Source organism: Drosophila erecta, unplaced genomic scaffold (genome assembly GCF_003286155.1).
Source record: "Drosophila erecta strain 14021-0224.00,06,07 unplaced genomic scaffold, DereRS2 tig00000021-arrow-pilon, whole genome shotgun sequence".
Classification (NCBI taxonomy): Eukaryota; Metazoa; Arthropoda; class Insecta; order Diptera; family Drosophilidae; genus Drosophila; species Drosophila erecta.
Window position 1 is genome coordinate 19,339,810 of NW_020825198.1, and position 23,941 is coordinate 19,363,750.

Consider the following 23,941-nt stretch of genomic DNA (forward strand, 5'->3'; position numbering starts at 1 on the left):
GCGTCCGCATTCCCCTTTCTCTCGCCTTCTTCCTTCTGCGCCCATACATCACACGCTTCCACGCATAAATTTGGGAAATTTGGGCCAACTTGAGCCGCATTTACATGGGATTTTCACGGCGGGGAGGACGGAGTAAGGGTTGCCAGAAAGTGGTGGCTTAGATGGACGTACGACGGTGGGCGGTGGGTGGCGGGTGGTAGGTAGTGGGTGGAAACGGCAGCGGGGGCCAAGGGCATGGGGCGCCATAAGAAGACAAACAAACCCAGCATCCGCTTGGTGGCAATTTCCGTTTTGTCACTTAACGCACATCAAATGCAATTTTCCCGGGCAAATAACATAATCATCAGGAAAAGTAGGAGGGGCTGGGTACCCAAAACTTGGCCAAGCAACCAGTGCAGGCAGTCAGGTGACATTTTATCACACCAAAATGCTTTCAATTTGTGTTTCTATTTTCCGCCAACTCTTTTTATTTTGCGCCTTCCACATTGAAATTTGATTTGTCGCCGGCAAAGTGCAGCTGGAATACACATTCTTGTGATGGATATTTGAGCAAAACTTGCCCGAAGTGTCGACAATTGAATTTGTGCTGCTTGTGCAATTTGCAAAATTTGATGTGGCACCATTAGAAGCATCTACGTCGCTTCCTACGGGGGAAGGGGTCCCCGGATGCGAGACCATAATTTTTAATGGCGTTTTTATATGGAGCGAAAGTGATTCTATTTAGAAGGTGTCACCACGGATGCCGCCAGGAGTGATGAATCTCCGAATTTATGGCCAAGAAGCTCGAACGAGCTCATTTTCAGGATTCTGTTTCCATACTGATCTTTAAGAAGGAGTCATGTTAGAGTTCGTAGTTCTTGAATTACACTTGATTGGGCTTTGAATCTTTTTGATTTACCTACGAAATAGTGAAAGGTTTTCAAAAATGCCTGTGTCCGACAAGCCAAATGAATGTCTACAAAGAAAGCCATATATAAAAATAGGTTTACAGCGATAAATTTAACTCGCAGGCCCAATCAAAGTGGAATTCTTTGACCTCGCGTGCTCTTTCAATTTCCATTTCCCCCTGGCAAAACTGAAACCGGAAAGGCCAAACTGGAAAATGGGGCCAGAGAAAAGCAAAAGCAGAAGCAAAAGCCAAGCTTTACCAGGCAAAGGCTAAAAGCAAACGCCTTTGGTTAGTGAAAAGTGAAAGAGCAGCGTAAACAAATACGAGAGCCGCCGACTCGGGAGCAACTTACATCTGCTGATAAAGAAAACAGCAGGCATCCTATGTGAGCCATGTTCATAGTTTATAAATCGTGGTTGGGTTGGTTAGGCCGGTGGGGCGGTTCCGACCTGGCTGAGTGGGTGGGTGGTGCAGCGACGTCTTTTAATGAAAGATGGCAACAACATCATGGGCGATAAAAGGTTGTCATTAAAATTGCAGAGGTTCTACTGGTTGCTTCATTAGGAAAGGCGCCTTTTCTTTGTCGTGGTGCAAAAAGTCGGGAGCCGGGTGGTTCGTATTCCAAACTAGGTTGCCGTTTGGGTAAATACTGTCGGGCAGAGTCATTGAATCAAGATGAAAGTGGAATTTCTAATGGAAAAACAAAAAATAGTCGCAGAAGGGCAAAATATCAAAGGCTACGGAATAGGAATGAAAATTGGTAAAACATTTGCTTGGTTTTCAAAATCGCTAGAACAGACAGCGATGCATTTACCTGCCATTTACCCTAACAATCATTAAAGAAGAAAATAATAATATGTAATAAATAAATTTTACTATTCAAACTGATATCATTAACTGCAGTTAAAACAAAGCTTAAGCAACCTTCTTATGATTTGATTTGATTCATTTGATTCATGAATTAAAAAATTGTTTCTCTAAATTAACTGGATTGTAACAAAGTCCTACGGATGTTGAATTTTAATGTTATTTATGTTAGTGAATTAAAGTGAAATCAAGGCGAGGAAGTTTTACATACAATATCAATTAAAGTGAAATCAAATCAAGGCAGTTTTACAATATCGTTTGAAAAGTGTCAACAGTTTTAGGAAGTAAATATGAAATATTCAAAATAAGAACGGAAAAGTTATTCTCTAGATTAGAGAAATATATGTTTTCTTAATTACTTCCCAACAACTTGGTTTATTTTTCTTTTTTATCAACAGCATTTTAAACTAAAACAAGCGCCTTGAAGAAGGCTCCTCCTCGCCATTCCCGTCCACTGGACGAGTCAGTTCGATGGAATTGATCCTCACCATGGTGTGGGGAGATCGCTGGAAGTTGATGCGCATGTACTGCTTCCTGCGCTTCTTCCGGAAGTGGGTCTTGGTATGACTAAGCGTCTTCTCCACCACGGTGGCCTTCACCGTGATGAGTCCGGGCTCCAGGATGGGCCTTCCCACGAGCGTGAAGTCGCGGGCACCGGCCAAGAGCACCTTATCCAGGCTGATCTCGTCGCCTATCGTTGGTGGCCAGTATCCCTCCACCAGAATTATATCTCCTGGAGTTACTTTGAATTGCTTGCCGCACAGGTGAACAACCGCGAAGAGTCGTCCCTGCTCGGATTTTTGCACCTGCCGGTTGATGCGGTCACAGATACTGAGGCACTCCTTCTGCTGATCCTTGGCTATGGCCGATATATCCACCGATTCCGTCGCCGGCTTGTTTTGCTGTCCAATCACCGGCGATATGCTCAGGGGACGCATGGCACCTACAAAAAGATGGGGTTTCATTGAGCCCTGGTTATGTCACATTGTTTACATCGATTCTGTTGAATATTCACTCACCTGCCGTCAATAAACTGCGGTGGGGCACGTGACGCAGCATCTGGCGCACACTCTGTGCTAAGAAGGACATCGTTTGGCTGGGTTTTTAACTCAAAAAGTAAATAAATAATCGGATCAGATAAATGTCGGCAAAACGGTATAAGGTGAAATACACTAACGCGTTGTCGAACAGCTGTGTTAGCATACGCACGTTAACAGCCCTGCTATTTATAGCTTTAGCCTTTTATGATGCATCTGGCCATTTTCAAAAGTAGCTATTTTATGCTAATAAAGCTTGAAAAAAGTGCAGTTAAGTAAGAAACAATAAGTAACCGCACATTAAGGGATAATATTTGGGCAAATGGGTATTTATGGGTACTAATTCCTAGTTTCCCTAATTTTAACCAAACAATTTTTTTATAATCAATTTATTTGTTTGGTATTTAGCAGCGTGTGTACTCTGTAGAAGATAACATTTCTAGCTGCCCCAAGCGAACGTTTTTCTATGCTGCCATCACTGACAGCATGTGCTGCGCATGCCAGTGCTGCGTAATTCCCGAACTTTCAACTCTCATCCAAGCAGGCCGGCAATTTACAAAATTTGTGCTTAGCAACTTATTTAAGCCCAGTAAACAACTAGTGAGCCACTGAAAAGATCGGAAAAGAGTTCGACTCGTGACCAGTGATACAGCAGACAGAAACAAAAGCGTAAAATGGCCGAGACCGAGAAAATCGAGGTTCGCGATGTGACTCGCATCGAGCGCATTGGCGCCCATTCGCACATCCGCGGATTGGGATTGGACGACGTGCTGGAGGCTCGCCTGGTATCACAGGGAATGGTGGGCCAGAAGGACGCCCGCCGCGCCGCCGGCGTTGTGGTGCAGATGGTTCGCGAGGGCAAGATTGCCGGAAGATGTATCCTCTTGGCCGGGGAGCCTAGTACCGGCAAAACGGCCATTGCCGTGGGAATGGCACAGGCTCTGGGCACCGAGACCCCTTTCACTAGCATGTCAGGATCGGAGATATACTCGCTGGAGATGAGCAAGACCGAAGCTCTGTCACAGGCACTACGCAAGAGTATTGGCGTTCGCATCAAGGAGGAGACCGAGATCATTGAAGGAGAAGTGGTGGAGATTCAGATTGAACGCCCCGCCACTGGAACCGGGCAAAAGGTGGGCAAGGTAACCCTCAAGACCACCGAGATGGAGACCAACTACGATCTGGGCAACAAGATCATCGAATGCTTCATGAAAGAAAAGATCCAGGCTGGCGATGTAATCACCATCGACAAGGCCTCCGGAAAAGTCAACAAGCTGGGCCGCAGCTTTACCAGAGCCAGGGACTACGACGCCACTGGCGCCCAGACCAGATTCGTCCAATGCCCCGAGGGGGAGCTTCAGAAACGCAAGGAGGTGGTGCACACAGTAACCCTACATGAGATCGATGTAATCAATAGTCGCACCCACGGGTTCCTGGCCTTGTTCTCCGGTGATACTGGTGAAATCAAGCAGGAGGTGCGCGATCAGATCAATAACAAGGTTCTCGAGTGGCGCGAGGAAGGCAAGGCAGAGATAAACCCTGGAGTACTCTTCATAGACGAGGTGCACATGCTGGACATTGAGTGCTTCTCCTTCCTGAATCGCGCTTTGGAGTCGGACATGGCCCCGGTGGTGGTGATGGCCACCAACCGCGGCATCACTCGCATTAGGGGCACCAACTACCGCAGTCCCCACGGCATTCCCATCGATCTACTCGATCGCATGATTATCATACGCACTGTGCCGTATTCGGAGAAGGAGGTTAAGGAGATCCTCAAGATTCGCTGCGAGGAGGAGGACTGCATCATGCACCCGGACGCCCTGACCATTCTCACACGCATCGCCACAGATACCAGTTTACGCTACGCCATCCAACTGATCACCACAGCCAATTTGGTCTGTCGTCGCCGCAAGGCCACCGAAGTGAATACCGAGGATGTGAAGAAGGTCTACTCGCTCTTCCTGGACGAGAATCGTTCGAGCAAGATCCTCAAGGAGTACCAGGACGACTACATGTTCAGCGAGATCTCTGAGGAGCTGGAAAGAGACCCAGCCGCTGTAGGCGGAGCAAAGCGTCGCGTGGAGGGCGGAGGAGGAGATGCCCAGCCCATGGAGCACTAGAGTCCGAGTTACCATCCCAGCAACCTCCCAGTACATTCTCATGACTATTTGATGATCAATAAATAAGTTTCCTTGTATCTACGATTAATTCACATGCCTTTTTTTGGTTTTTATCACGATTGTAATTTATAAACCATTAGCAGCATTTTGGGTGTGGTCTAATTTCGGAAAATTTGTCATTGAATTTTTAAAGGTAGTAAAATGTATTATGTGTGGGGTATTGTCTGTCCACATTGTAGCAAATTAATCAGAATAGTAAGAATTTAAATCAAGGCTGCTTGTCAATATAAAGGAAATTTTAAATTACGTTATAGTAAAAATAACAATCATCAAAACGTAAAATTCCACTATGGGCATTTCTCTCTCTGGTTCTTGAACAAAAATTCGAGAGAGCCTAGAGCCAGCAGCTCTCTTGTACGCATACAACCTCAGTCCATCACTGTATGTGTGCACAGGTATGCTCATGTATTGTAAATTTGACAAAATATGCCCTTCACTTCAGAAATTTATGGACTTTCAATCTACATGTATATGTATATTATTTTTGTAAAAGACTTTAATTTTGCATTGCCTTAACATGACAATAATTTCAATACATCATAAAAATAGTAATAGATGAATAAAGTACATAATTAATATCATAAATAACTTTATACTATACTAATTTTCGTTAGAGTATTCAGCTTGCGACGTGAAAAAAATTATTAGTGATTCTTAATGATGCTTATGTCCGTCCGCTGGTCCTGACTTAAAATTTCAATTTTGCCATAAGCAGGGTGCATATTTGTTATTATTTTATAAATATTCATTTTTAAATAAGAATTATTTTCATTAAATATATACAAATATATTTTAAATATATATTTATTTAATCTATTTAATCTTTCATTTAATCTAGTATATATTTGCTTGGTTTGAGCAAAAGGTGGTAACTGTAGAAATATGAGTGATAATTCCTACATGTTAAAAAATATATAATGATTGACGACTGAAAATAAATAAATATACATAAAATACATATATCGAAACGCATAGTTAGAAAACAAGGCATCAACTTTTTAAATCATATTTTATTAGTTATGTTCATTACAACGAAATTGACCAAAACAATAATCAAATTCGTTTCATAGATCAAAAGTGATTTCAGATGAAAATAGACTTCTAGCCCAGGTATGCACACATACAAACATTCTTGCATTCACTCAACAAGCAAGTGAATTCTATTTGTCCATTTTTGTATGCAAGTAACACATACATACATACATACATACATACATACATACATACACACATATACACACATACATACATACATACATACATACATACTTACTTACACCGGTACATACATACTTACATACATACACCGGTACATACATACTTACATACATACACCAGTACATACATACACCGGTACATACATACACCGGTACATACACTACACTCACTGCTCGACTTGAAATATTTTGCGACATGCCTTACTGTCCTCACTAGAACTAGTTGGGAATTATAGGGCAAGAAGAAAATATGTTTCCTACACAAATATTAAAAGCGGCCATAACAATGTGTTCCAACAGTAAGTTAAACATTCTTCAGGCTTTATTCAAGACAATTTTTACTACTCACTTTAAAGACCTCACTATTTCACTCCATAATATAATTATAACAAAATAATAGATTATTATTTAATTACTTACAGCTCGAGATTAATTTAGTAGCACTTTGTATACGAATAAACATTAAAATATATATCCCTTTCGGTGTAGAGGAATCAATTTATGAATAAAATAACTATAACAATAACTATGTGTTCCAACAGTAAGTTAAACATTCTTCAGGCTTTATTTAAGACAATTTTTACACGTATGACCATATATGTAAATTTGACAAAATATGCCCTTCACTTTAGAAGCTTATGGTCTTTCAATCTTATTATTTGTACTCGATTGAAATAAAACATGACAATAACATGACAAATATTTAAATAAATCATAGAAATAGTAATAGGTGAATAAATGTACATAATAATACCAAGTTAATTTCATAAATTACTTTATACTATGTCGTTAGAGTATTCAGGTCGCGACGTGGAAAATATATTTGAAGTTAGTGATTCTTAGGTGCGCTAGTCACAAAGACATTATTGGCAAAACCAATCTATGGCCGTTACGCATCTTGTTATTTTAATGTCGTTGGTAATACCTAGAAAAAAATCCATATTACTTGCATACCCAAAAAGTTCACACCTTTTACCTAAAAATAATTTCATTGCATTTATTTCGCATTTCAATATACTGACAATAAAACTTAGCGTGAGCATATCAAAATATATCTTCGCATCATCTTTACATTGGTATAAAACTGTCTTTATGGCTTAGTTAGTCTCCTTGAGCGCTGCTCCCTTCAATAAGTGAAATTTTTGATTTTCAAAGACCCTGGTGTATCCTAGTCTTGTGATCTGTCTAGTTCCTAGTTGAACTAAACCAGTTTAAGCACTTATTTAATATACAATTCCATACTATATATATATATATATATATACGACTGAGATTGTGTTTGTGGGCAAAATAAAACAGCATCTTATCGCCAAAATACACACTGCATACTTGGGGATGACTCCTCCTTGACTAGGCAGACAATATATATACATATATATGTAAAAATTGTGTTTCAATAGCTAGTTAACAAATCTCTAGTTACAGTGGCTCGTTATTTGGTAAATCTTATTTGGTTAGTAAGAACAATTCGATTATTTGTTTAAGACCAATTCCAAACAATTGTCAAGGCATAACTAAAATTTTGAGAACTGCCAGTTACTTCCTCTATCTCTCGAATCCTACTCGGACTTCTTATCTTCTGGTTTCTTTTCCTCTATGAGTTTGTCCGTGCTTTTATCCTCTAACTTGGGATCTTCTCCAGCTACTTTTCGGGAACTGCTCCGGAAAAAGTGATTATAGGTGTGATAGAAGGCAGCCCACAGTATTAGAAGAGTGAATCCATAGTAGCTAACCGCTCCGTAAACCACGATCCACCGCTCGTATTTCAGAAACACAAATGCGGTAAGACACCATCCCATGAACACTATGTTATATGACTTGAGTGTGATGAAATATAGCAGCTTGTAGATGTCCGAGTTGTTCAGAATGTGGCCCCACTGGGGCAACACTACTTTGGTGTAGAAACGAGTTATCTATAAAAAGGGGGAAAGAACAGATTAGTTTCTGATTGTGAGAATTGATAAAGATAAGCATTGCTTTGCTTTTTATTAGCCGTTTTTATACTTTTTTTTTTTAAATTGGGAACTCACTTGTTTTTCGGTGCTCACAACCATGTATTCCATGAGGAATGTCATATAGTAACCGCTATGGTATCCGTGCCAGACCGCCAAGAAACCCAAAGCCGCGCCGTAGCTGATCGTGCGGTTGTTGAGGAACTTGAGTCGCTTGTAGACATACTGTCCAACCCATTGATTCGTGTTTACATTGAAGCTTTGAACGTAGTGCTCCATAGTGTTTCCGGTCTCCAGCAACTTTAGCTTCACATTGCTGCAGCCCGACCAATCTGGTTCTCCGTTCTTGTCCTCTCCCTTATAGGTTAGACCAATGCAAATGAGAGCTCCCTCGGTGAGAAGCCAGCATGATATGTACTTGTACAGACTGAATTTTGCCCAGAAGCCGAGGAAATAAATTCTCTTGATGAACGAAACTTGTGCAAACTCCGGGGTGAGGAAGTATGAATCAGGAAGATATCTTAATCCAACCTGACACACAATCAGATAGAATGCACCAGCCCCGAATCGACGAATGCCAGCCTCCACGTTTCCTCCGTGCTGACGGAATTCGCCATCGACAAAGGCTTTATACCGGCGGAATGGGAACTGCGGTCCAACCAGAAATCCACTGGGGAAATAGGAGAAGGCCAGGAGCTCCAGCAAAGAAGGCGGTTCCTTCAGCGCAGTCTCCTTTTGGTCCTTAGACAATTCCGACTCCTCTTTCAGTCCGTCGGTGATGTCAAAACCATAGCCTATCATGCGAAGAACCAAAATGCAGTGAGGCATCGTCCACAGAATATCGTAATCATTGCTGGAGGTGTAGAAATATCCCAGCAGCAGGTAGCTCATATGGAATACGAAGTTAATGGCCAGAAATATTTTCGTTTTCTTTCGTACGAGGAGTACCAGGAAATAGGTGGTCACGATGGCTATGAGTGAGTGATATGTGTCGCGACCATAGTTGAAGTAACATAATCCAGCGCCGCATCCAGCGAAGAACATGTGATGCACTGTTTTATCGGCAATTACGGCAATAAGCTTTTGATAAAATGCTGCAACCGGATAACCTGAAAGAAGGGATGCACATTGGTTAGTTCCATTATTACTACAATAAAAAAGTTTAGTCCATACATTTGAACTAAACATTTGTAAAGTCCGGCGTTTCTTTGAGTTGCAGGTTGATGAAGTTTTTGCATAGCCTGACTGTTATCATTAGGAATGAGCCACATTACTACGAAATTTAAGGAGTCTGGTTACAATTCAAGACTATTAATCATAAGTTGTCGATGTAGGATTGGAAAATGTAACAATCTTATTGTTACTATTTTTGCCGTATTCGAAAAATGTAATTTTGGGATCAATTTTTAAATTACACATTTACATTCACAAAAAATGGGAAGAAACAAAAAAACAACCTCCTAACTGATAGATACATCATTAATAAACACCTGTGCATACATATAACCTTTGTGCAGTACTTCGCGTTATATGATCACATGTACATACATATATCCATAAATATCTTAGGAAATTATATCAGTCTAAACGCTTTGCTTTGTGCCTGACTATCCAGTGTCTTACTGAATAGCACAGGTGCTCGGCAGCTTACCGGCCAAAATGGTGAGGAGCAACCGGAGGGCCTCCACGGGCACCCCCACTCCCGAGGCGATCCCGTCCATCAGACCACTGTGGGGCAAGACCTCCGCGAACTCCGCCATGCTAAATCTGGAACGGAAAAGAGTTGCAGTGCTATCAGTATCTCTACTCGCGTGATTCGATCCGCTGGGTTATTGGGCTCCAGTCCTTATCAGGCCACAATTGTTGCTGTTGTTATTCTCGCATATTACGCAAACTTAATGTTTGTCGATCATCATTAGGTTGCGGGGCAGGGGGAGGCTGATTAAGAAAAAGAGGAAGAGCAGCCAAAAGAGCAACAACAATAACAACAACAACAAACTAGTGCACTTGGTCAGGGTCAATGAAAATTCAAATGCAAAGGTCGCATAATCTCGGCGAACCACTGAATTTGATGATGACGCACTTGCCACCGCACGGACTTGAATATTTTATGCTTATTGATTTCACGGCCAGCTGATGAAAGCGAATGGGAGCAACAAAATCGAGAGCGGCATGCCAAATTGTGGCCAAAATTACCTAAAGTTAAGTTACTAAACACTGGAGCAGTGTGCCCGTAGGCGGGATTTTAGAAATTACCCGACTCTAAAAGTAACAGACACGCGGATTAACCCACTGTTCTTAACATTCGACTACCCATCTTACTAAAAACATGTAGTAGTAATATTTATTTAAAATTGTGTTTGCATGTTAGAGCTAACATATCTCACATTATTTTTTTTTTTTTTTTCGTATATTAATGAATTTATAAAATAAATCAAAGTATAAAGCGACAAGACAGTGTAGATAAATGTTAGTAGCTGAGTGTATTGAGCACCTTTTAATTTTAAGCAAGTGAACTTCAAAAACTTGTTATTATAAAATCCACTTACGATGTTCAATCGTATTGGGAAGCTAAGGGTTAAATTAATATCGTAATGTCGCTGCACGCATTGCGGAATTTTTTGCTGCTTGCTCTGGTCACACTGCTCGGCGACCAGGAATTCAATTGCATGAGAATTTAAAAAGTTTCGTTTATTAAGTGGAAGCATTAGTCAACCGACTCTGGAAATTACGACACGGGGTCAAGGGTCAATGCGCAGTCAGCCACACAGGTTGCCACAAGAAGCAAATAACCCAACAGCTGTTCTGCCGCTGGGTGAGCTTACATGTTTACGTTTACGTGTCACTTGATCAAAACTGAGATTTGTGAACGTTGAACTTATTTCCCTTTATTCACCCGATCCGCAGCAATTCGGATGCCAAACTGGCACACTCGGGGAGCAGTATGCGCCGCAACAACTACCCCTACCAGCCCCTGAACCAGCAGCCATCAGGACCCCATCCCGCAAGCCATGACGCCTTGGAGGCGGAAAACGAGCAGGCAGCGGAGGAGCTGAAGCAGAAGATCGGGGCCCTGAAGTCCCTCACCATAGATATAGGCAACGAGGTGCGCTACCAGGACAAACTGCTGCGCGGAATCGACGACGACATGGACCGGACGAGTGGATTTTTGGGCAACACGATGACGCGGGTGGTGCGATTGGCCAAACAGGGCGGTGGTGCTCGACAGATGTGCTACATGTTTCTCTTCGTCCTCGTCGTTTTCTTCATCCTCTGGATAACCTTGAAGTTCAAGTAGTTGTTGGTAATTTTATAAAATATATACCTAAATATTTGTATTGTTTAGTGTAGACAAAGTTGTATTTGGTTCGGAATGCGGTTCTCTTTTGGCCCTGTCAAAAAATCAAATATATTTTTTAAATTTAAATTTTAAGTCCCAACCAATCTTATCAAGACGGGTCCGTAAAAACAGAAGAATCTCTACTACAGTTTTCAAGGGAAAACTTATTTTGTAGGATTCACTGAAAACCTATTTTTTTCTAAAATATGAACTTACTTCTTTATTTTTTGCGCAGATTGATAATTTGTTGACAGTACAAAAGACACACGCATACAAATTTAGGTCGATTGGGTGGGTTACATTATGGGCTTACAGCTAATGATGATTATGATTATCGGACTTGTTACTGTTTTCATCTCCACATAGTATGATTGAAGTTGTATTAACTCGAATTTGGAATCGTTTCCTTCACAACTTTTTGAGGGCTATTGCTTTTGTGAAACACAACTCAAAGTTCAACTTATTCCACGGAAGAATTCAGAATGTCAGTAAAACGAAAACCGGAACCAGTAAGCAGCACTTTGGTCTGGACCAACAGCTATGCGTGGAAGGTCTTCATCTTTTTGTTGCGTCTACTGAAGTCCTGGTCGAGGTCATCGTCTTCGGCCTCCTCGCTGCCCACTTCCTCCTCGCTGAGAAATTCACTGAACTGATCCCCATTTTGACTCTCAAGCGCTCGTACTGGAAAATATATAAAGGATCTAAGAAGGAGGTTTGATGATAAATAGCGGTATTTGCCTACTCTGCTTGGCTAGTATGTTGTTTTGCTTCCTGATCTCTTCAATGTCCTTTTGGTTTTCACTGATTTTCCGCCTCATCGTCTGTATGCATTCGGTGGTCTTTTTCAGAATTTGAGCTCGACTAGCCTGTAACAAAAGATACTGGTGATAAACAGGATCACCTGTTGCTCCTCTGGATTACCTTCTCGCCCTTTAGTGTGGGCACCGCCTCTCGCAGGTTAGTGAAGCTCTCCTTGATGTGATCTCGCCGCCTACGCTCCAAGGCGTTGTGGTGCGCCCGCTTTTCGGCCTTGAAACAAACATAACAAATTAGTAAACACATATGTATGTACATGTAGGATGTCCCATCAATTAAGCATAGATATAACGAAAATGCTAAATTAATCATTTTGGTCTTGAATATGATTGCATAATTCTATAATTTCGATCATCAAATTAATAAAAAAAAAAGGTTTTGCCAGTCCCTCCCCGATAATTTAAATAGGAATCCTATTGCAGTGAACTCTGCTGTAACGCAATCACGATACCGTAACAACAACAACACGTGTGCGTTCTGTTTATCAACAAAAGCCAATGTGCGCAGTCGCTTCTTCTTTTCAGAATTATGCAGAATGGATAGTCACCTGGGTGAAATTGGCGGTGCTCGTGTGTCGCGAGGATCCCAAACCAGTGTCCGAATCCCCATCGTCCTAAAAAGTTGGTAATTTATCATTATAATCGATATTACACACACGTATAAGTATTTTCTTCTGCGACTTGCTTACGTCACTTTCGATGTCTATGTCGCGGTCGTCGTCGCTCATACTCATGGTGCTTCACTTGTTTTCAGTATATATACGCAAATAAATAAATATTTCCGAAGATTATAGCTCTAAACTGGTGATTTTGTTTCTGATTCTTGTAAATAAAATGTAATTTTGTTGTTGTCTGCTCACGTTGTAAGACTTGCAGAGTGACCAAAACAAGGTATTACAATAATACAACCAAGTCCACCCATTTTGTTGTATTGTTTTTAGGGGACTTACTAGAAGGGGAGATGAAATTTCAAGACACTTATAAGCAAATGTTGAACTTAAGTAGCAATTGGGAATTTTCGTGATGATGATGATCGGTGAATTCCGTTGCGGTGTTATCGATATGTGTATGTGAGTTAGATTATATGAAATTTCATTAATTTGAAATTGGTATTCATTAATTATTGCTGTGTGTATGTATGTTTGATGTGAATTTATTTCGATGAATGTTAATGTGTTTGTCGTAAATCAATTTGGATCAAGCAGAATACCGCTACTGTTTGTGTCACACTGAAGTAGTCGCCAGTGTGACCACACTGCACGTAAAATGCCAAAGGCAGCGGCAGAAGCACCACTGGCCAAGAAGTTTTCGATATAGTTCCGACCTTTTCCCATCCATACCTAGATTATTTGATGGCTTTTCCCACCACAAGTGCCCAGCAAGCAGAGACGAACCGCAAGATACTCGAGGAGATCCAGACGAAGAAGCAGCTTCTCGCGGGAGGGATCATAAACCTGGGTCTGAGCCCGGCGAATCAGGTGAGTTCGTAGGGAACATGGCGATTGCAAAATGTGTTTACCTGGTCTTCTCCCGCAGATGCCCGCTCCCCAGTTGCTGGGACAGCCGACAACAGTAAATCCCGACTTCCAGGCGGGCGTGGGCATTGCCACCAATGCCACATCCACCGCCCGCTCTGCATTTAATCCAACGAGCTCTACGACTCTGGGCTTCTTTATACCTCAGGATTCGTATTTTGGAAACAGCTTTATACCCGTGCTGCCTCGTTTGGAGCCGCTGCCGTCGCCCGCGACCACGCCCACCACTCCGAACGCCCCGCCCAGCCACAATATCAGTAAATAGCCGGATCCGCAATGGCCCGGATGAAGCTGAGGAAACTGGAGGAGTATCTGCAGGGCGTTGATGGCTTCGAGCAGCCCAAGATCCTGTTGGAACAGTACCCCACTCCACCGCACATAGCCGCCTGTATGGCCCACCACATGCAGTCGCAGCACGAGGATATCGAGGGAAAGCTGGTGGGAGATCTGGGCTGCGGCTGCGGAATGCTCAGCATTGCATCCACTCTTCTGGGCGCCCAGCTCACCGTGGGCTTCGAACTAGACGGCGATGCTGTGGACACCTTTAGGGGCAATGTAGTGGAGATGGAGCTTCCCAATGTGGATTGCGTGCGGGCGGATGTGCTGCAGCTGATCGGCAGCAAGTGGGAGAAGTCCTTTGACACGGTGCTGATGAACCCTCCATTCGGCACAAAGCACAATGCTGGCATGGACATGCGGTTTCTGGAGGTGGCTCTACGATTGGCCAACAGAGCAGTTTACTCCCTCCACAAGACGTCAACGCGGTAAGCCTGTATAAAATTAATTATGCCTGAGTATTACCAAAGACACTAGAATAATAAGATAAGATGTTTATGTATATAGGTATGTATGTATGTATGCATGTATGTATGTATGTATGTATGTATGTATGTATGTATGTATGTATGTATTTAGTGTATGTGTTACTTGCACAAAGTAGTAAAAATTGTCTTAATTAAAGCCTGAAGAATGTTTAACTTACTGTCGGAACACATAGTTATTGCCACTTTTAATATTTGCTGAGGAAAAATATTTTCTTGTAGCCCTATAATTCCCAACTAGTTCTAGCGAGGACTGTAAGGCATGTCTTCAAATTTAGAGTCAAAATATTTCAAGTAACCTCTCTTACCGGTCGAGCAGTGAGTGTAGTGTATGTGTAGTGTATGTACCGGTGTATGTATGTATGTATGTATGTACATATGTATGCATGTATGTACATATGTATGTATGTATGTATGTATGTATGTATGTATGTATGTATGTATGTATGTATGTATGTATGTATGTATGTATGTATGTATGTATGTACGTATGTATGTATGTATGTATGTACGTGCGTATGTATGTATGTATGTATGTATGTATGTATGTATGTATGTATGTATGTGTGTATGTATGTGTGTATGTATGTATGTATGTATGTATGTATGTATGTATGTACGTATGTGTTACTTGCACAAAGTAGTAAAAATTGTCTTAATTAATGGCATCCCTCTTGAAAACAACAGGATACAAGGCATTTTAAGTAGTTATTACATTACTATCATAATAATTATCTGGTGAGTTCCGATAAGTACGTGCCGTACCTAAACCAAATCACGGTTACATTACTTATATTTTGAGCAGGGTAATCCATGGGTAAACGTTCTTTAAAACTGAGCTTTTATAATACATTAATTACATTAAAAGAGTGAGAACTTTTAGTTAAACAGAACTTAATGCAATGCATAAGTATATTTTAAAATATATTGATATTCATAAATAACGAATGAGCATATGAAGGTTTATACTTAAAGAGTATCTGGTATAAACAGCTGCGATATCTTTTGTCATTGGTTCGGTAAACAAGAGATTCAATTGTGGCCGATTTTTGGTTAATGTTCTTCCTTACCGCTGTTGATACTATTGTTGTTGCTTTGTCAAGAGCGCTGCCCACAACTATAAAAGACGCAGAAACACCAACAAGTAACAGATAACAACTAGAAGACAGCAGCAAGATGGTCCTTTCACGTTGCCTAATCTTCACTGCAGTGCTATTGACCCTTCTAGCCTCTTTGCCCATTGAAGCACAGATCCTGGGCCGAGGCCAATGCCGCCTCACCATCATTCGAGTGTCGGCTGGCGGGTCAGTGTGCGAGAGACTCTGCTTCCGAAGAGACTACCGCGGTCCGCCGCTCTTCTGCCGACGCATCCCCAGGGACGCAGTGGTTCCTGTCTGCGGGGGCGGTTGTTGTCGCAGCGGTCCCAACTGCCTGCAGCTGCTTTACTCCTAAGGTCCATTGGCTATGAGGCACGTTCCACCAATTCTTACAAATATTTAGGCTTTACATTTTTGAATATTTAAAAAAAGCTTCAGCTAACTATGAAATGTCAATAGTAAGTTATTTAATAAAAGGGTATCTTGTTATTTGACCCCATAAAACGATAAATATTTGCAAAAAGAGAAAAAACTCTGTAAGGTTTCCGTTAGGGGAGAAATCTAGTTTCGCCGATTTAAAAATCTAATTTTTTGGTTCCTTTACCTAGGAATAACTAAATAATCAAATTCGATGGCCGTCTATAAACATCAGTGTGCTCTCATACACTGTCCTGAATGTTTAAACGAGCTCAGCTAAAACAAATCACAGAAACACCCGAGCTTCAGTCTTTCAAAATAGTTCCGTCCTTAATTTTAAGTTTAAAAAAGTAGATAAACTCGAATAACTTATAGAGAGTTAAAAATCCTCATTTTCAGAACAGCTGTAAAAATAGTTAGCGCTGGTCAAAATTTTAGTTATAAATCAAAACCATTTCAATTTCAATTTCAATTTAATTTTTGATTTTCATTGTCCCCAGGTCCTACATTCAAAAAAAGGCACAGGAGTGGGGCGCCCGCGGCTCTGTGGTCGCCGAACTCCGCTACAACATTGACGCCAGCTACAAGTTCCACAAGCAGAAGTCCAGAGATATCGAGGTTGACTTCTGGCGCTTTGAGATCGGCAAGGTATAGGACGAATTATATCAGTTGCATTTAGTTTTGGACATTATATGTATTTGTATTGTAAATTGTAGCACATTAAAATTGATCATAGTTGTTTTCTACTCCACATTGAACACAACGCCCTGGGCGCAGGCCAATTCCCCGGAGTGGTTGACTGTAATGGTGGCCCGCTTGCAATACTGCTTCCAGGCATCCGATCCAGACTCGCGACCTCCTCCAGTGGCCTTTTCGCCTCCGAAGGCTCCTCCAATCTCGGCGCCGTTGGTGGTGGTGTTGATGTTAACGATTCCGCAATCGGAACCCTTAGCACCAATCCACTTGAAGGCCTGCCCGATGTTCTCGGTGAAAATGGCAGAGGATAAGCCCTGCTCCACCTCATTGTTCCATTCGATGGCTTGGTCCACGTTTTTGGCTTTGAGGATGTACACGATTGGAGCAAAGGTTTCACGATGAACAACGCTGGCATCGTGGGGCAATCCAGTGATCACAGTGGGCTCCACGTAAAAACCGTCCCGCTGGATGACATTGCCTCCGAAGGCCACCGCTCCTCCTAAGGATTTCGCTTCCGCGATGGCTGCCTTGTAGTTCTCCACGTTTTGTTGCGTGTGCACGGGACCCACCAGAGTTTGAGCTTCGAGCTGGTGTCCAATCTTGGGAATTAGCTGTTTATATTTACCAACCAGCGCCTTTACGAACTGATCGTGCAGTTTTTCGTGGACAATAATCCTCCTGGTGGTGGTGCATCTTTGACCACTGGTACCAATGCATCCGAAGAGTGCTGCGTCCAGGGCCATCTTCACGTTGGCAGATTCATCGATGATCAAGGCATTATTACCACCTAATTCGAGGATGACCTTGCCAAATCTGCGCTGGACTTCTACGCCCACATCCCGACCAGTTTGGCAGCTGCCGGTGAAGGAAACGAGGTTAACTCTCTTATCAGCCACCAAGGTCTGACCCACATCAGTTCCTCCTTGGCAGAGGGTAACCACCGGCGGCAGATGGTTCCTCCGCAGCACATCAGCCACAATTTTTGTGGTTGCCACCGAGACCAAAGGGGTGCTGGGAGCTCCCTTCCACAGCACACTGTTGCCGGTGGTCAGGGCAATCGCAGCATTCCAGCCGAACACAGCATTGGGGAAATTGTAGGCCGAAATAACGCCCACCACTCCCAGCGGACGCCAGGCCTCCAGGATCGAGTGATCCGCACGCTCCGAGTTGATCAGCTGGCCGGAGTAAATCCTGGAGAGGCCAACCGCATAGTCGCAGATATCTATGAACTCCTGAACCTCTCCCTGTCCCTCGCTGTAGATTTTGCCCACCTCCAGCGAGACAAGTTTTCCCAGCGGTTCCTTGTACTTCCTCAGCTCATCGCCGATTTGGCGGACTATTTCACCGCGAACGGGAGCTGGAACCTGTCGCCACTGCTTGTAGGCTTCCACCGCCAGCCCGATAGTCTGCTCGAGCTCCTGGACATTTCCCTGACGCACTGTGGCAATCGGTCGGCCAGTTCCGGGATCGTAGCTGGTAACGGATGGCCCACGGCCCTGCCACTGACCTGAATAAACGCCTGGATTGTCGCGCTCCAGTCCCAATTCTTTCAGGAAACTGTACTCCGGTTGGTCGATCAGAAATGATGAGGACGATGAGTAGCTGGCGGATTGGGTAACCAAACGGCGGGGCAGCGCCAGCTTCGAAATATTCCTCAAGTGTGCCAACATGCTGCAAAAGTAAAAAAGGTTTACATCTATTAATAACTTTTAAATATATGAGTTCACTATATAACTTTCAGTGGTTATCAGTGATCCAAGATCATTCGAATCTAAATTTATAAATTAGTTTTTAGGTTGAATACGTAGAGTTTTTAAAGGCTCCATGGGAGTTTTTATTTTTAATTATAAAGGGGCATGTTCAGATCCAGGGTTATTTCTATGAAAATTTGTTTTTGTGGCGGAGGAGAACGGGAGGAGATTTATGGATTACTGATTAAGAGCTGATACCACTCTTATCGAGCGATAACAGCACCTTCTGTTCTCTGGTTGCTGACTGGAAAGTTTTTTTCAGATCCCCAGCAGAGCGGATCCACTGATAGCATCTCACTTAGAAGGTACTCACTTGGTGGGTGCCCGGATTGAAGGAACGACTGGCCGAGTCGCAAGTCAATTATCAACTGAGGGCAGAATCTGAATGCTGAACCAGCGGGACAAGCGGCTTTTGTGGGCAGCTTATCGCAGCCGCAAACTGAATTAAATGCAGAGAGGGGAGGGTGGAGAGCTGCCCGGGTCTTATCAATTGAATTGAACGAATTGAGAGGTTGAGTGCAGCATGCTCATAAAAAGAAGCATACTTTTAGATGGATAAACGAATATTTTGAAGGGATCCAATATTGGTTTGTTTCCCTAATTTCCGTCGTTTATAAATAGTATAGTAAATGGGAATCTCTCTATACTGTGCAATACTTTTACTAAATCTAAATCTAATTTCAGTTGAGCTGCGCATTTTTCGAATGTCCTGATAAATAATCGCTATTCGTGTCCCTTTCGATTGGTTTAATCTTCTGTTGTCCTGGCAACAAGTGAACTGTTTGTTCGTTGGCACATATTCAGCAGTTGGTTTGGCTTGGAAAGTATATATTTTAAAGTGTTCAAAACAGGACCTGCATAATGGAGGTGCTTGAAGAGGGAAATTTAATGGACAGAGTGCCGATTTTACTGCAGCGCGATCTCGAGTTTTACCAGGTCTTACCAGAGTTTTACAAGCTTGCCTTTGTCCCCAATTACGTAACTCATATCCAAATAATAGACACATCAGCGGGTGCTCCAGGAACCAATTTGCTCGGGAGTTGTGGGTGGAAAGCTGGATTTTCCGCGATACGCCTCCTTTGCGGCCATCAAGTTAATAAGATGGTACGTAGTCCTTTATTTACTTTGCGTTTTAATTTCTGGTAGATCCTGTTTTTCACGGTTCAATTAATATATTTATTTAGTAATACAAAAATAATCTTTACCTTCGAACTTTATCGGTTGTCCAGGACGATCCTTGTCTTCCAAGTCAAAATTTCCACTATTAAGCCGCGCAAACCACTTTCTGCATCTTTGCTCAGCGAAAGCATATTCACCGTATACTTCCACTAAAATACGATAACTTTCCGCGGCACTCCCCGCAAAAACGATCTTTCAGGCACAAACTTCGACATGTTTGATACTGCACAACAATTGCTATGAACACAATAAGGCAATGTGATATACTGGTGAAGATGCGCTGTCAGTAGCTTCCAGGAGAGTATTTACTTTTGTCTGTGTGACTATGAATAGTTGGCTAGCGCCATCTTTCGTAAAACGCTACGAATTAATTCCTAATATATGTATATTTAGTAATACAAAAATGTATTTATTTATTTTCTCTTAGACGTGGTTGCAAAGCCGGTGTTAAAGTTCGGCCAGATCAGTAATATCAGTATTGTGTGGTTCGTTCATAGCATCATTAATGGTGGAAGAATAGATTACTATATACTATAATATACTTTCAATGTAAGTTCGCGAGTTTGAGCAATTTTTCTCGACTTAGTTGGCGATTTCAAACAGAACTTTTGAACTCCTTGTCCAGTTTTCCGTCTGTGCGTCCGTACGAACGTCGAGATCTCGGAAACTTAAGAGCTAGTAATAGAGTTAGTAAAAGAACAGTTATGCCCACACATTAAATACTTTTTACATTTTATTAGGTTTATATTTTGTATGCCAATTTCTATCGATTTGCTAAAGAAAATAATCTAACTTAGGTGGGAAGATGAGTACTTTGCCTCGTACCGCAAGCCATCTGGACTTTTGCACACAGAAAAGGAAATGAATGAAGGAGATTTTGTAAGTTTCATTTAGTTGAACAAACGACGAATTTTTAAATTAGATGCTGTGTTCCCCAGTCAAGTGTCACCGTGAAGACTTCCGATCCGGATAAGTTCGTGCAGCTGGTCACGAAGTCTGCTGACTTACTGTTGGAGCACATACACCGCCTTTCCCAGGAGTCTTTGGATCACGCCGACCTGTCTGTCCTTACTGCCACCATTGGAGCTGCATCGCTGGTGAAGAACTCGTTGAGTGTCTATATGCAGGCAGCAACTACTACCATTTGTCCACCCAAGGGCGATGAAAAGGGAGGAGCGCTCAAGCTCAGTTTCAAGCAGTATTCCCAGATGTCAGAGGCTCTGGCCGAACGACTTCTGGACCTCCATTGCCGGCTCCTTTTACTATATATAATGCAGGATGCCGACTGTCTGCATTGGGAGGACACACAGCCGTTTTTCGAGTCAGAAAGGGGCTCCTATACCGTCCAGATGTGGTGGCATTACATGAGGGGTTCCCAAACCGATCTCTGGAATTCAGTGCCACCGAAAATGGCCCAAAAGATATTCGCCGGAATGCTGAACGAAACGCTTAGTGTGCTCACGGTCCGATACACTCAGATAGTAACCAGTGTGGCAAGATCCACGCTGCATCTGGTGGATATATGCAACATGTTGCTCTGCATCGCCGAACTGTTGCCCCACATCTGCGAGAGTGGCGAGGCCTATGTGGGACTGCAGCTCAGTAACCAGAGCGTTATCATCAGGGATATCCACGCCAAGTGCAAGGAGCTCTTCTACTGCCTTCTCCTGAGAGGATCGCCGTTGGGAGTGCTTTCCAAGGTGTGAAGTAAAAAGATCTGTACATCTCTAAGATATAGTTAAAGTAATTAATTGGATATCATATACTAATTCAAACGTACATTTATCTGAATGCCATGTTACTAACTAAACTTGTACATTTTGTTTTGCAGGTTTTCCGTAAGGGATTGGACAACATGGAAATGTTTAGTTCTCGTCACGGATTGCCCAGTGCTTGGATCATCTTCGCTCTGCCCAGATACTTTCCCAAGGAGCAGTCCTGTCAGTGGGTCACCGAATTCTCGGATCTCTCCACCAACACAGCCATTTCGTTGGACTTGAGGGTGTTACTCGCTTTTCCCGAGGCAGATTGGTCCTATCTGTTGAAGATTCTACTGATGAGGGACGCCTATCTCACTGGCATTATAATGCGCCACCTGATGCAGTACTTACCCTCCTCGGAAAACTTCAAAAACGTAGCAAAGATTTCGTTTACCAGCGCTGAAGGTGCCCCTCAAAAGTGCGAGGCATTTTTGTGTCGTGGAGAGTGCTTCAATGTCACAGATTCTATAGCCGGGGATATAGGTAAGATGCGATCGAATAGGTCGGTGATGAAAAGAATTAAAAAAAAAGAATTTTAAAATTATAATACCCTTTTCCTTCCCTTTTTAGATCCCGTAGGTCAGTCCAATTATCAGATCGTCCTATCTCTCACCTATTTGGTGGTAGCTGTGGGCAAGGCAGTAGACATCAAGTCCTGCCTGATCAAGACACTGGAGGAACACGCGATTGCGGGATGGAGTGATTGCCTGGACAAACGGCAGGTGTGGAACCAGAAGCGAACACCCTGGCTAGAAGCCATCATGCATTTCGTGTACCCTGTGCTCGATTGTGTGGTGAATATGTTGGTGAATGCCGTGGAGAATGGAGCCAGTATGTACCAGGCCATGTCCTTGGCCCTAACGTGTGTCTCTGAGATCTGGGACTGCCTTCCCGAGGGGCTGTACAAAATCGCCTCCTTGCTTCAAGATATCATTCCAGTTTCGACACGGCCACTGGGAGATTCAGTGCTATTGCAGGTGGTTTTTGCGGCACTCTATACAGAACTGATCAAAACAGCAGAGGTGTATGAGCAGGGTGAGTAAATAGTACGGTTGACCTGATTTCCTTAAATATTTTTGGTTATTTATTTACATTCGATTCTGATCAGCCAAGGACCTGGACAAGGCTGCCATATGTTACTCCATATCGGAGGCCATTTGCTCCATTGACGAGGATGACAAGCACACAGATCAGATCGAGCTGTTCCTCAAACAGGCCAAGGAGAGTATTAACTTGGACACGGATTTCGGTGGAACTGCAGGGAGCAATACCCGAGGGGCTGGAGGAATGAGTGCTGTGAGCACCATCAAAATGGATGACCTGGCCTTGACAAATGCGGAGTCCGATCGCCTGAGCCACAGTCCTCCCAATAACTATGCCATGGAACTGGATGTGGGAATCGCAGATTACATAGCCGAAGTCCTGGTCAGCGATGTTCTGACCACCAATATTGGAAAGCAGGCCCTGAAAGTGGTGTACAACTATTTGAAGTTCAACAAGGACTGGCTGCTCGAGCAGCTGGGAACGGGTGACAATGAGCCGAGTCCTTTCCAAGGCATCCAGGGTCAGAATATCAAGGAGGCCAAGACTTCGGTGCTGCGGTCCATGTTCTTCATTGGGAACACCCCCTTCGACCAGCTGCTCACGGGCTCTCTGAAAATCGACTACGTCAGCTGGTTGCAGATGCCGCTGTCCTTGAATCCGGAACGGACCTGGCTGCATTTAACCAGACGCTGCGATTTCCAAGAGGATGCCAAGCTGTCGCTGCCCGAGGTGGCCATGGTGGCCGGGATTACCAAGATAATGAAGCGGCGCAAGGAGTTTCCCAAGTGAGTGCCGCGGGCAAGGTCATTAAGATGGTGTGCACTCAAAAGAATATAGTGAACAAAACTGTATGAATATAATGGAACAGTTGTTAAATGGTTCCACGTCAAATTAACAGACTTGTATCGTCTAAAAATATTTTCAGACATTGAGTAAATATCTTAGTTTTGTCTCTATGCTTAGTAGATTACATTAAAACTCAAAAGCTATTAGATGGCAAACAAGCACTCGTATAAATGACTTCCAGAAAATGCTACGTTTTGTTTTTACCTGTAAACATTTTTCAATTGTGTAAAATACATAAAACATCCAGTGCAAGCATAGAACACGGCATCCTGAGGCATGGACAAAGGTAGCCTAGCTGCAGAAGGCGATATCAAGGACGAGCTTCACAAGTGTTTCGCTGGAATCCTCGAACTGTTCCTTTAGGAAATTAACTTTTCCGAGTGTGAGGCAGCTGTGAATTATGTCGTAGATGGCGGCGACAGTGGAGAGTTTCCTTGGGGGACGGCTGCCACTTTGGATGTCATTAACGCCGCATAATGCAAACAAGCCTGACGACAG

The 23,941-nt window shown here is 42.9% G+C and overlaps 10 protein-coding genes across 13 annotated transcripts; 6 read left to right on the top strand and 4 right to left on the bottom strand.

Moving 5' to 3' along the window:
- Window positions 1-2,098: 2,098 nt before the first annotated feature.
- Window positions 2,099-2,965, bottom strand: LOC6545254 (39S ribosomal protein L21, mitochondrial). The gene is made up of 2 exons (XM_001973275.3): window positions 2,776-2,965; window positions 2,099-2,699 (listed from the first exon to the last, which is right to left on the bottom strand). Exons 1-2 carry the CDS (start codon window positions 2,843-2,845, stop codon window positions 2,164-2,166), a joined length of 606 nt encoding a protein of 201 aa, XP_001973311.1. The 5' UTR covers window positions 2,846-2,965; the 3' UTR covers window positions 2,099-2,163.
- Window positions 2,966-3,248: 283 nt separating this feature from the next.
- On the top strand, window positions 3,249-5,001 carry LOC6545255 (ruvB-like helicase 2). Its single transcript, XM_001973276.3, has one exon. It carries the CDS (start codon window positions 3,468-3,470, stop codon window positions 4,911-4,913), a length of 1,446 nt encoding a protein of 481 aa, XP_001973312.1. The 5' UTR covers window positions 3,249-3,467; the 3' UTR covers window positions 4,914-5,001.
- A 2,159-nt stretch (window positions 5,002-7,160) lies between these two features.
- LOC6545256 (lysophospholipid acyltransferase 5) lies at window positions 7,161-10,424 on the bottom strand. Of its 2 annotated transcripts, none has more exons than XM_015157512.2 (4): window positions 10,339-10,424; window positions 9,794-9,909; window positions 8,221-9,251; window positions 7,161-8,103 (listed from the first exon to the last, which is right to left on the bottom strand). In XM_015157512.2, the coding sequence occupies exons 2-4, from the start codon at window positions 9,900-9,902 to the stop codon at window positions 7,750-7,752; spliced, it is 1,494 nt and encodes a 497-aa protein (XP_015012998.1). In that variant the 5' UTR covers window positions 9,903-9,909; window positions 10,339-10,424; the 3' UTR covers window positions 7,161-7,749. The 2 variants fall into 2 exon arrangements, with proteins under 2 accessions (XP_015012998.1, XP_015012999.1); XM_015157513.2 differs by having other exon boundaries at window positions 10,226-10,397.
- A 293-nt stretch (window positions 10,425-10,717) lies between these two features.
- Window positions 10,718-11,504, top strand: LOC6545257 (BET1 homolog). Its single transcript, XM_001973278.3, has 2 exons — window positions 10,718-10,957; window positions 11,050-11,504. Exon 2 carries the CDS (start codon window positions 11,087-11,089, stop codon window positions 11,438-11,440), a length of 354 nt encoding a protein of 117 aa, XP_001973314.1. The 5' UTR covers window positions 10,718-10,957; window positions 11,050-11,086; the 3' UTR covers window positions 11,441-11,504.
- Window positions 11,505-11,675: 171 nt separating this feature from the next.
- Window positions 11,676-13,313, bottom strand: LOC6543554 (protein max). The gene is made up of 5 exons (XM_001973279.3): window positions 12,987-13,313; window positions 12,846-12,911; window positions 12,404-12,511; window positions 12,225-12,348; window positions 11,676-12,163 (listed from the first exon to the last, which is right to left on the bottom strand). The coding sequence occupies exons 1-5, from the start codon at window positions 13,029-13,031 to the stop codon at window positions 12,021-12,023; spliced, it is 486 nt and encodes a 161-aa protein (XP_001973315.1). The 5' UTR covers window positions 13,032-13,313; the 3' UTR covers window positions 11,676-12,020.
- A 232-nt stretch (window positions 13,314-13,545) lies between these two features.
- LOC6543556 (methyltransferase-like protein 5) lies at window positions 13,546-16,918 on the top strand. 2 transcript variants are annotated; one of them, XM_001973281.3, is made up of 3 exons: window positions 13,546-13,775; window positions 13,834-14,596; window positions 16,668-16,916. In XM_001973281.3, exons 2-3 carry the CDS (start codon window positions 14,109-14,111, stop codon window positions 16,819-16,821), a joined length of 642 nt encoding a protein of 213 aa, XP_001973317.1. In that variant the 5' UTR covers window positions 13,546-13,775; window positions 13,834-14,108; the 3' UTR covers window positions 16,822-16,916. The 2 variants fall into 2 exon arrangements, with proteins under 2 accessions (XP_001973317.1, XP_015014079.1); XM_015158593.2 differs by lacking the exon at window positions 13,546-13,775 and having other exon boundaries at window positions 14,089-14,598; window positions 16,670-16,918.
- On the top strand, window positions 13,632-14,110 carry LOC6543555 (SOSS complex subunit C homolog). Its single transcript, XM_001973280.3, has 2 exons — window positions 13,632-13,775; window positions 13,834-14,110. Exons 1-2 carry the CDS (start codon window positions 13,650-13,652, stop codon window positions 14,095-14,097), a joined length of 390 nt encoding a protein of 129 aa, XP_001973316.1. The 5' UTR covers window positions 13,632-13,649; the 3' UTR covers window positions 14,098-14,110.
- LOC113563698 lies at window positions 15,651-16,192 on the top strand. Its single transcript, XM_026977373.1, has one exon. It carries the CDS (start codon window positions 15,830-15,832, stop codon window positions 16,103-16,105), a length of 276 nt encoding a protein of 91 aa, XP_026833174.1. The 5' UTR covers window positions 15,651-15,829; the 3' UTR covers window positions 16,106-16,192.
- Window positions 16,842-19,235, bottom strand: LOC6543557 (putative aldehyde dehydrogenase family 7 member A1 homolog). The gene is made up of 2 exons (XM_001973282.3): window positions 18,928-19,235; window positions 16,842-18,534 (listed from the first exon to the last, which is right to left on the bottom strand). The coding sequence occupies exon 2, from the start codon at window positions 18,531-18,533 to the stop codon at window positions 16,911-16,913; it is 1,623 nt and encodes a 540-aa protein (XP_001973318.1). The 5' UTR covers window position 18,534; window positions 18,928-19,235; the 3' UTR covers window positions 16,842-16,910.
- A 137-nt stretch (window positions 19,236-19,372) lies between these two features.
- Window positions 19,373-23,659, top strand: LOC6543558. Of its 2 annotated transcripts, XM_001973283.2 has the most exons (7): window positions 19,373-19,550; window positions 19,615-19,718; window positions 20,591-20,672; window positions 20,732-21,493; window positions 21,625-22,036; window positions 22,124-22,588; window positions 22,662-23,659. In XM_001973283.2, exons 1-7 carry the CDS (start codon window positions 19,476-19,478, stop codon window positions 23,384-23,386), a joined length of 2,625 nt encoding a protein of 874 aa, XP_001973319.1. In that variant the 5' UTR covers window positions 19,373-19,475; the 3' UTR covers window positions 23,387-23,659. The 2 variants fall into 2 exon arrangements, with proteins under 2 accessions (XP_001973319.1, XP_026833170.1); XM_026977369.1 differs by lacking the exons at window positions 19,373-19,550; window positions 19,615-19,718 and having other exon boundaries at window positions 20,619-20,672; window positions 20,716-21,493.
- Window positions 23,660-23,941: the final 282 nt, after the last annotated feature.

Coding starts and splice junctions, on each gene's coding strand:
- LOC6543555 (XM_001973280.3), top strand. CDS start 13,650: ATGGCTTTTCCCACCACAAGTGCCCAGCAAGCAGAGACGAACCGCAAG. Junction 13,776..13,833: donor GTCTGAGCCCGGCGAATCAG/GTGAGTTCGTAG, acceptor CTTCTCCCGCAG/ATGCCCGCTCCCCAGTTGCT.
- LOC6543556 (XM_001973281.3), top strand. CDS start 14,109: ATGGCCCGGATGAAGCTGAGGAAACTGGAGGAGTATCTGCAGGGCGTT. Junction 14,597..16,667: donor CTCCACAAGACGTCAACGCG/GTAAGCCTGTAT, acceptor CATTGTCCCCAG/GTCCTACATTCAAAAAAAGG.
- LOC6543558 (XM_001973283.2), top strand. CDS start 19,476: ATGGAGGTGCTTGAAGAGGGAAATTTAATGGACAGAGTGCCGATTTTA. Junction 19,551..19,614: donor GCGATCTCGAGTTTTACCAG/GTCTTACCAGAG, acceptor TCCAAATAATAG/ACACATCAGCGGGTGCTCCA. Junction 21,494..21,624: donor CGTTGGGAGTGCTTTCCAAG/GTGTGAAGTAAA, acceptor TTTGTTTTGCAG/GTTTTCCGTAAGGGATTGGA.
- LOC6545256 (XM_015157512.2), bottom strand. CDS start 9,902: ATGGCGGAGTTCGCGGAGGTCTTGCCCCACAGTGGTCTGATGGACGGG. Junction 9,252..9,793: donor GCTCCTCACCATTTTGGCCG/GTAAGCTGCCGA, acceptor CCCTTCTTTCAG/GTTATCCGGTTGCAGCATTT. Junction 8,104..8,220: donor TTGTGAGCACCGAAAAACAA/GTGAGTTCCCAA, acceptor CCCTTTTTATAG/ATAACTCGTTTCTACACCAA.
- LOC113563698 (XM_026977373.1), top strand. CDS start 15,830: ATGGTCCTTTCACGTTGCCTAATCTTCACTGCAGTGCTATTGACCCTT.
- LOC6545257 (XM_001973278.3), top strand. CDS start 11,087: ATGCGCCGCAACAACTACCCCTACCAGCCCCTGAACCAGCAGCCATCA.
- LOC6545255 (XM_001973276.3), top strand. CDS start 3,468: ATGGCCGAGACCGAGAAAATCGAGGTTCGCGATGTGACTCGCATCGAG.
- LOC6545254 (XM_001973275.3), bottom strand. CDS start 2,845: ATGTCCTTCTTAGCACAGAGTGTGCGCCAGATGCTGCGTCACGTGCCC. Junction 2,700..2,775: donor CCGCAGTTTATTGACGGCAG/GTGAGTGAATAT, acceptor ATCTTTTTGTAG/GTGCCATGCGTCCCCTGAGC.
- LOC6543557 (XM_001973282.3), bottom strand. CDS start 18,533: ATGTTGGCACACTTGAGGAATATTTCGAAGCTGGCGCTGCCCCGCCGT.
- LOC6543554 (XM_001973279.3), bottom strand. CDS start 13,031: ATGAGTATGAGCGACGACGACCGCGACATAGACATCGAAAGTGAC. Junction 12,349..12,403: donor CCACACTAAAGGGCGAGAAG/GTAATCCAGAGG, acceptor CTTTTGTTACAG/GCTAGTCGAGCTCAAATTCT. Junction 12,164..12,224: donor CAACATACTAGCCAAGCAGA/GTAGGCAAATAC, acceptor TATATTTTCCAG/TACGAGCGCTTGAGAGTCAA.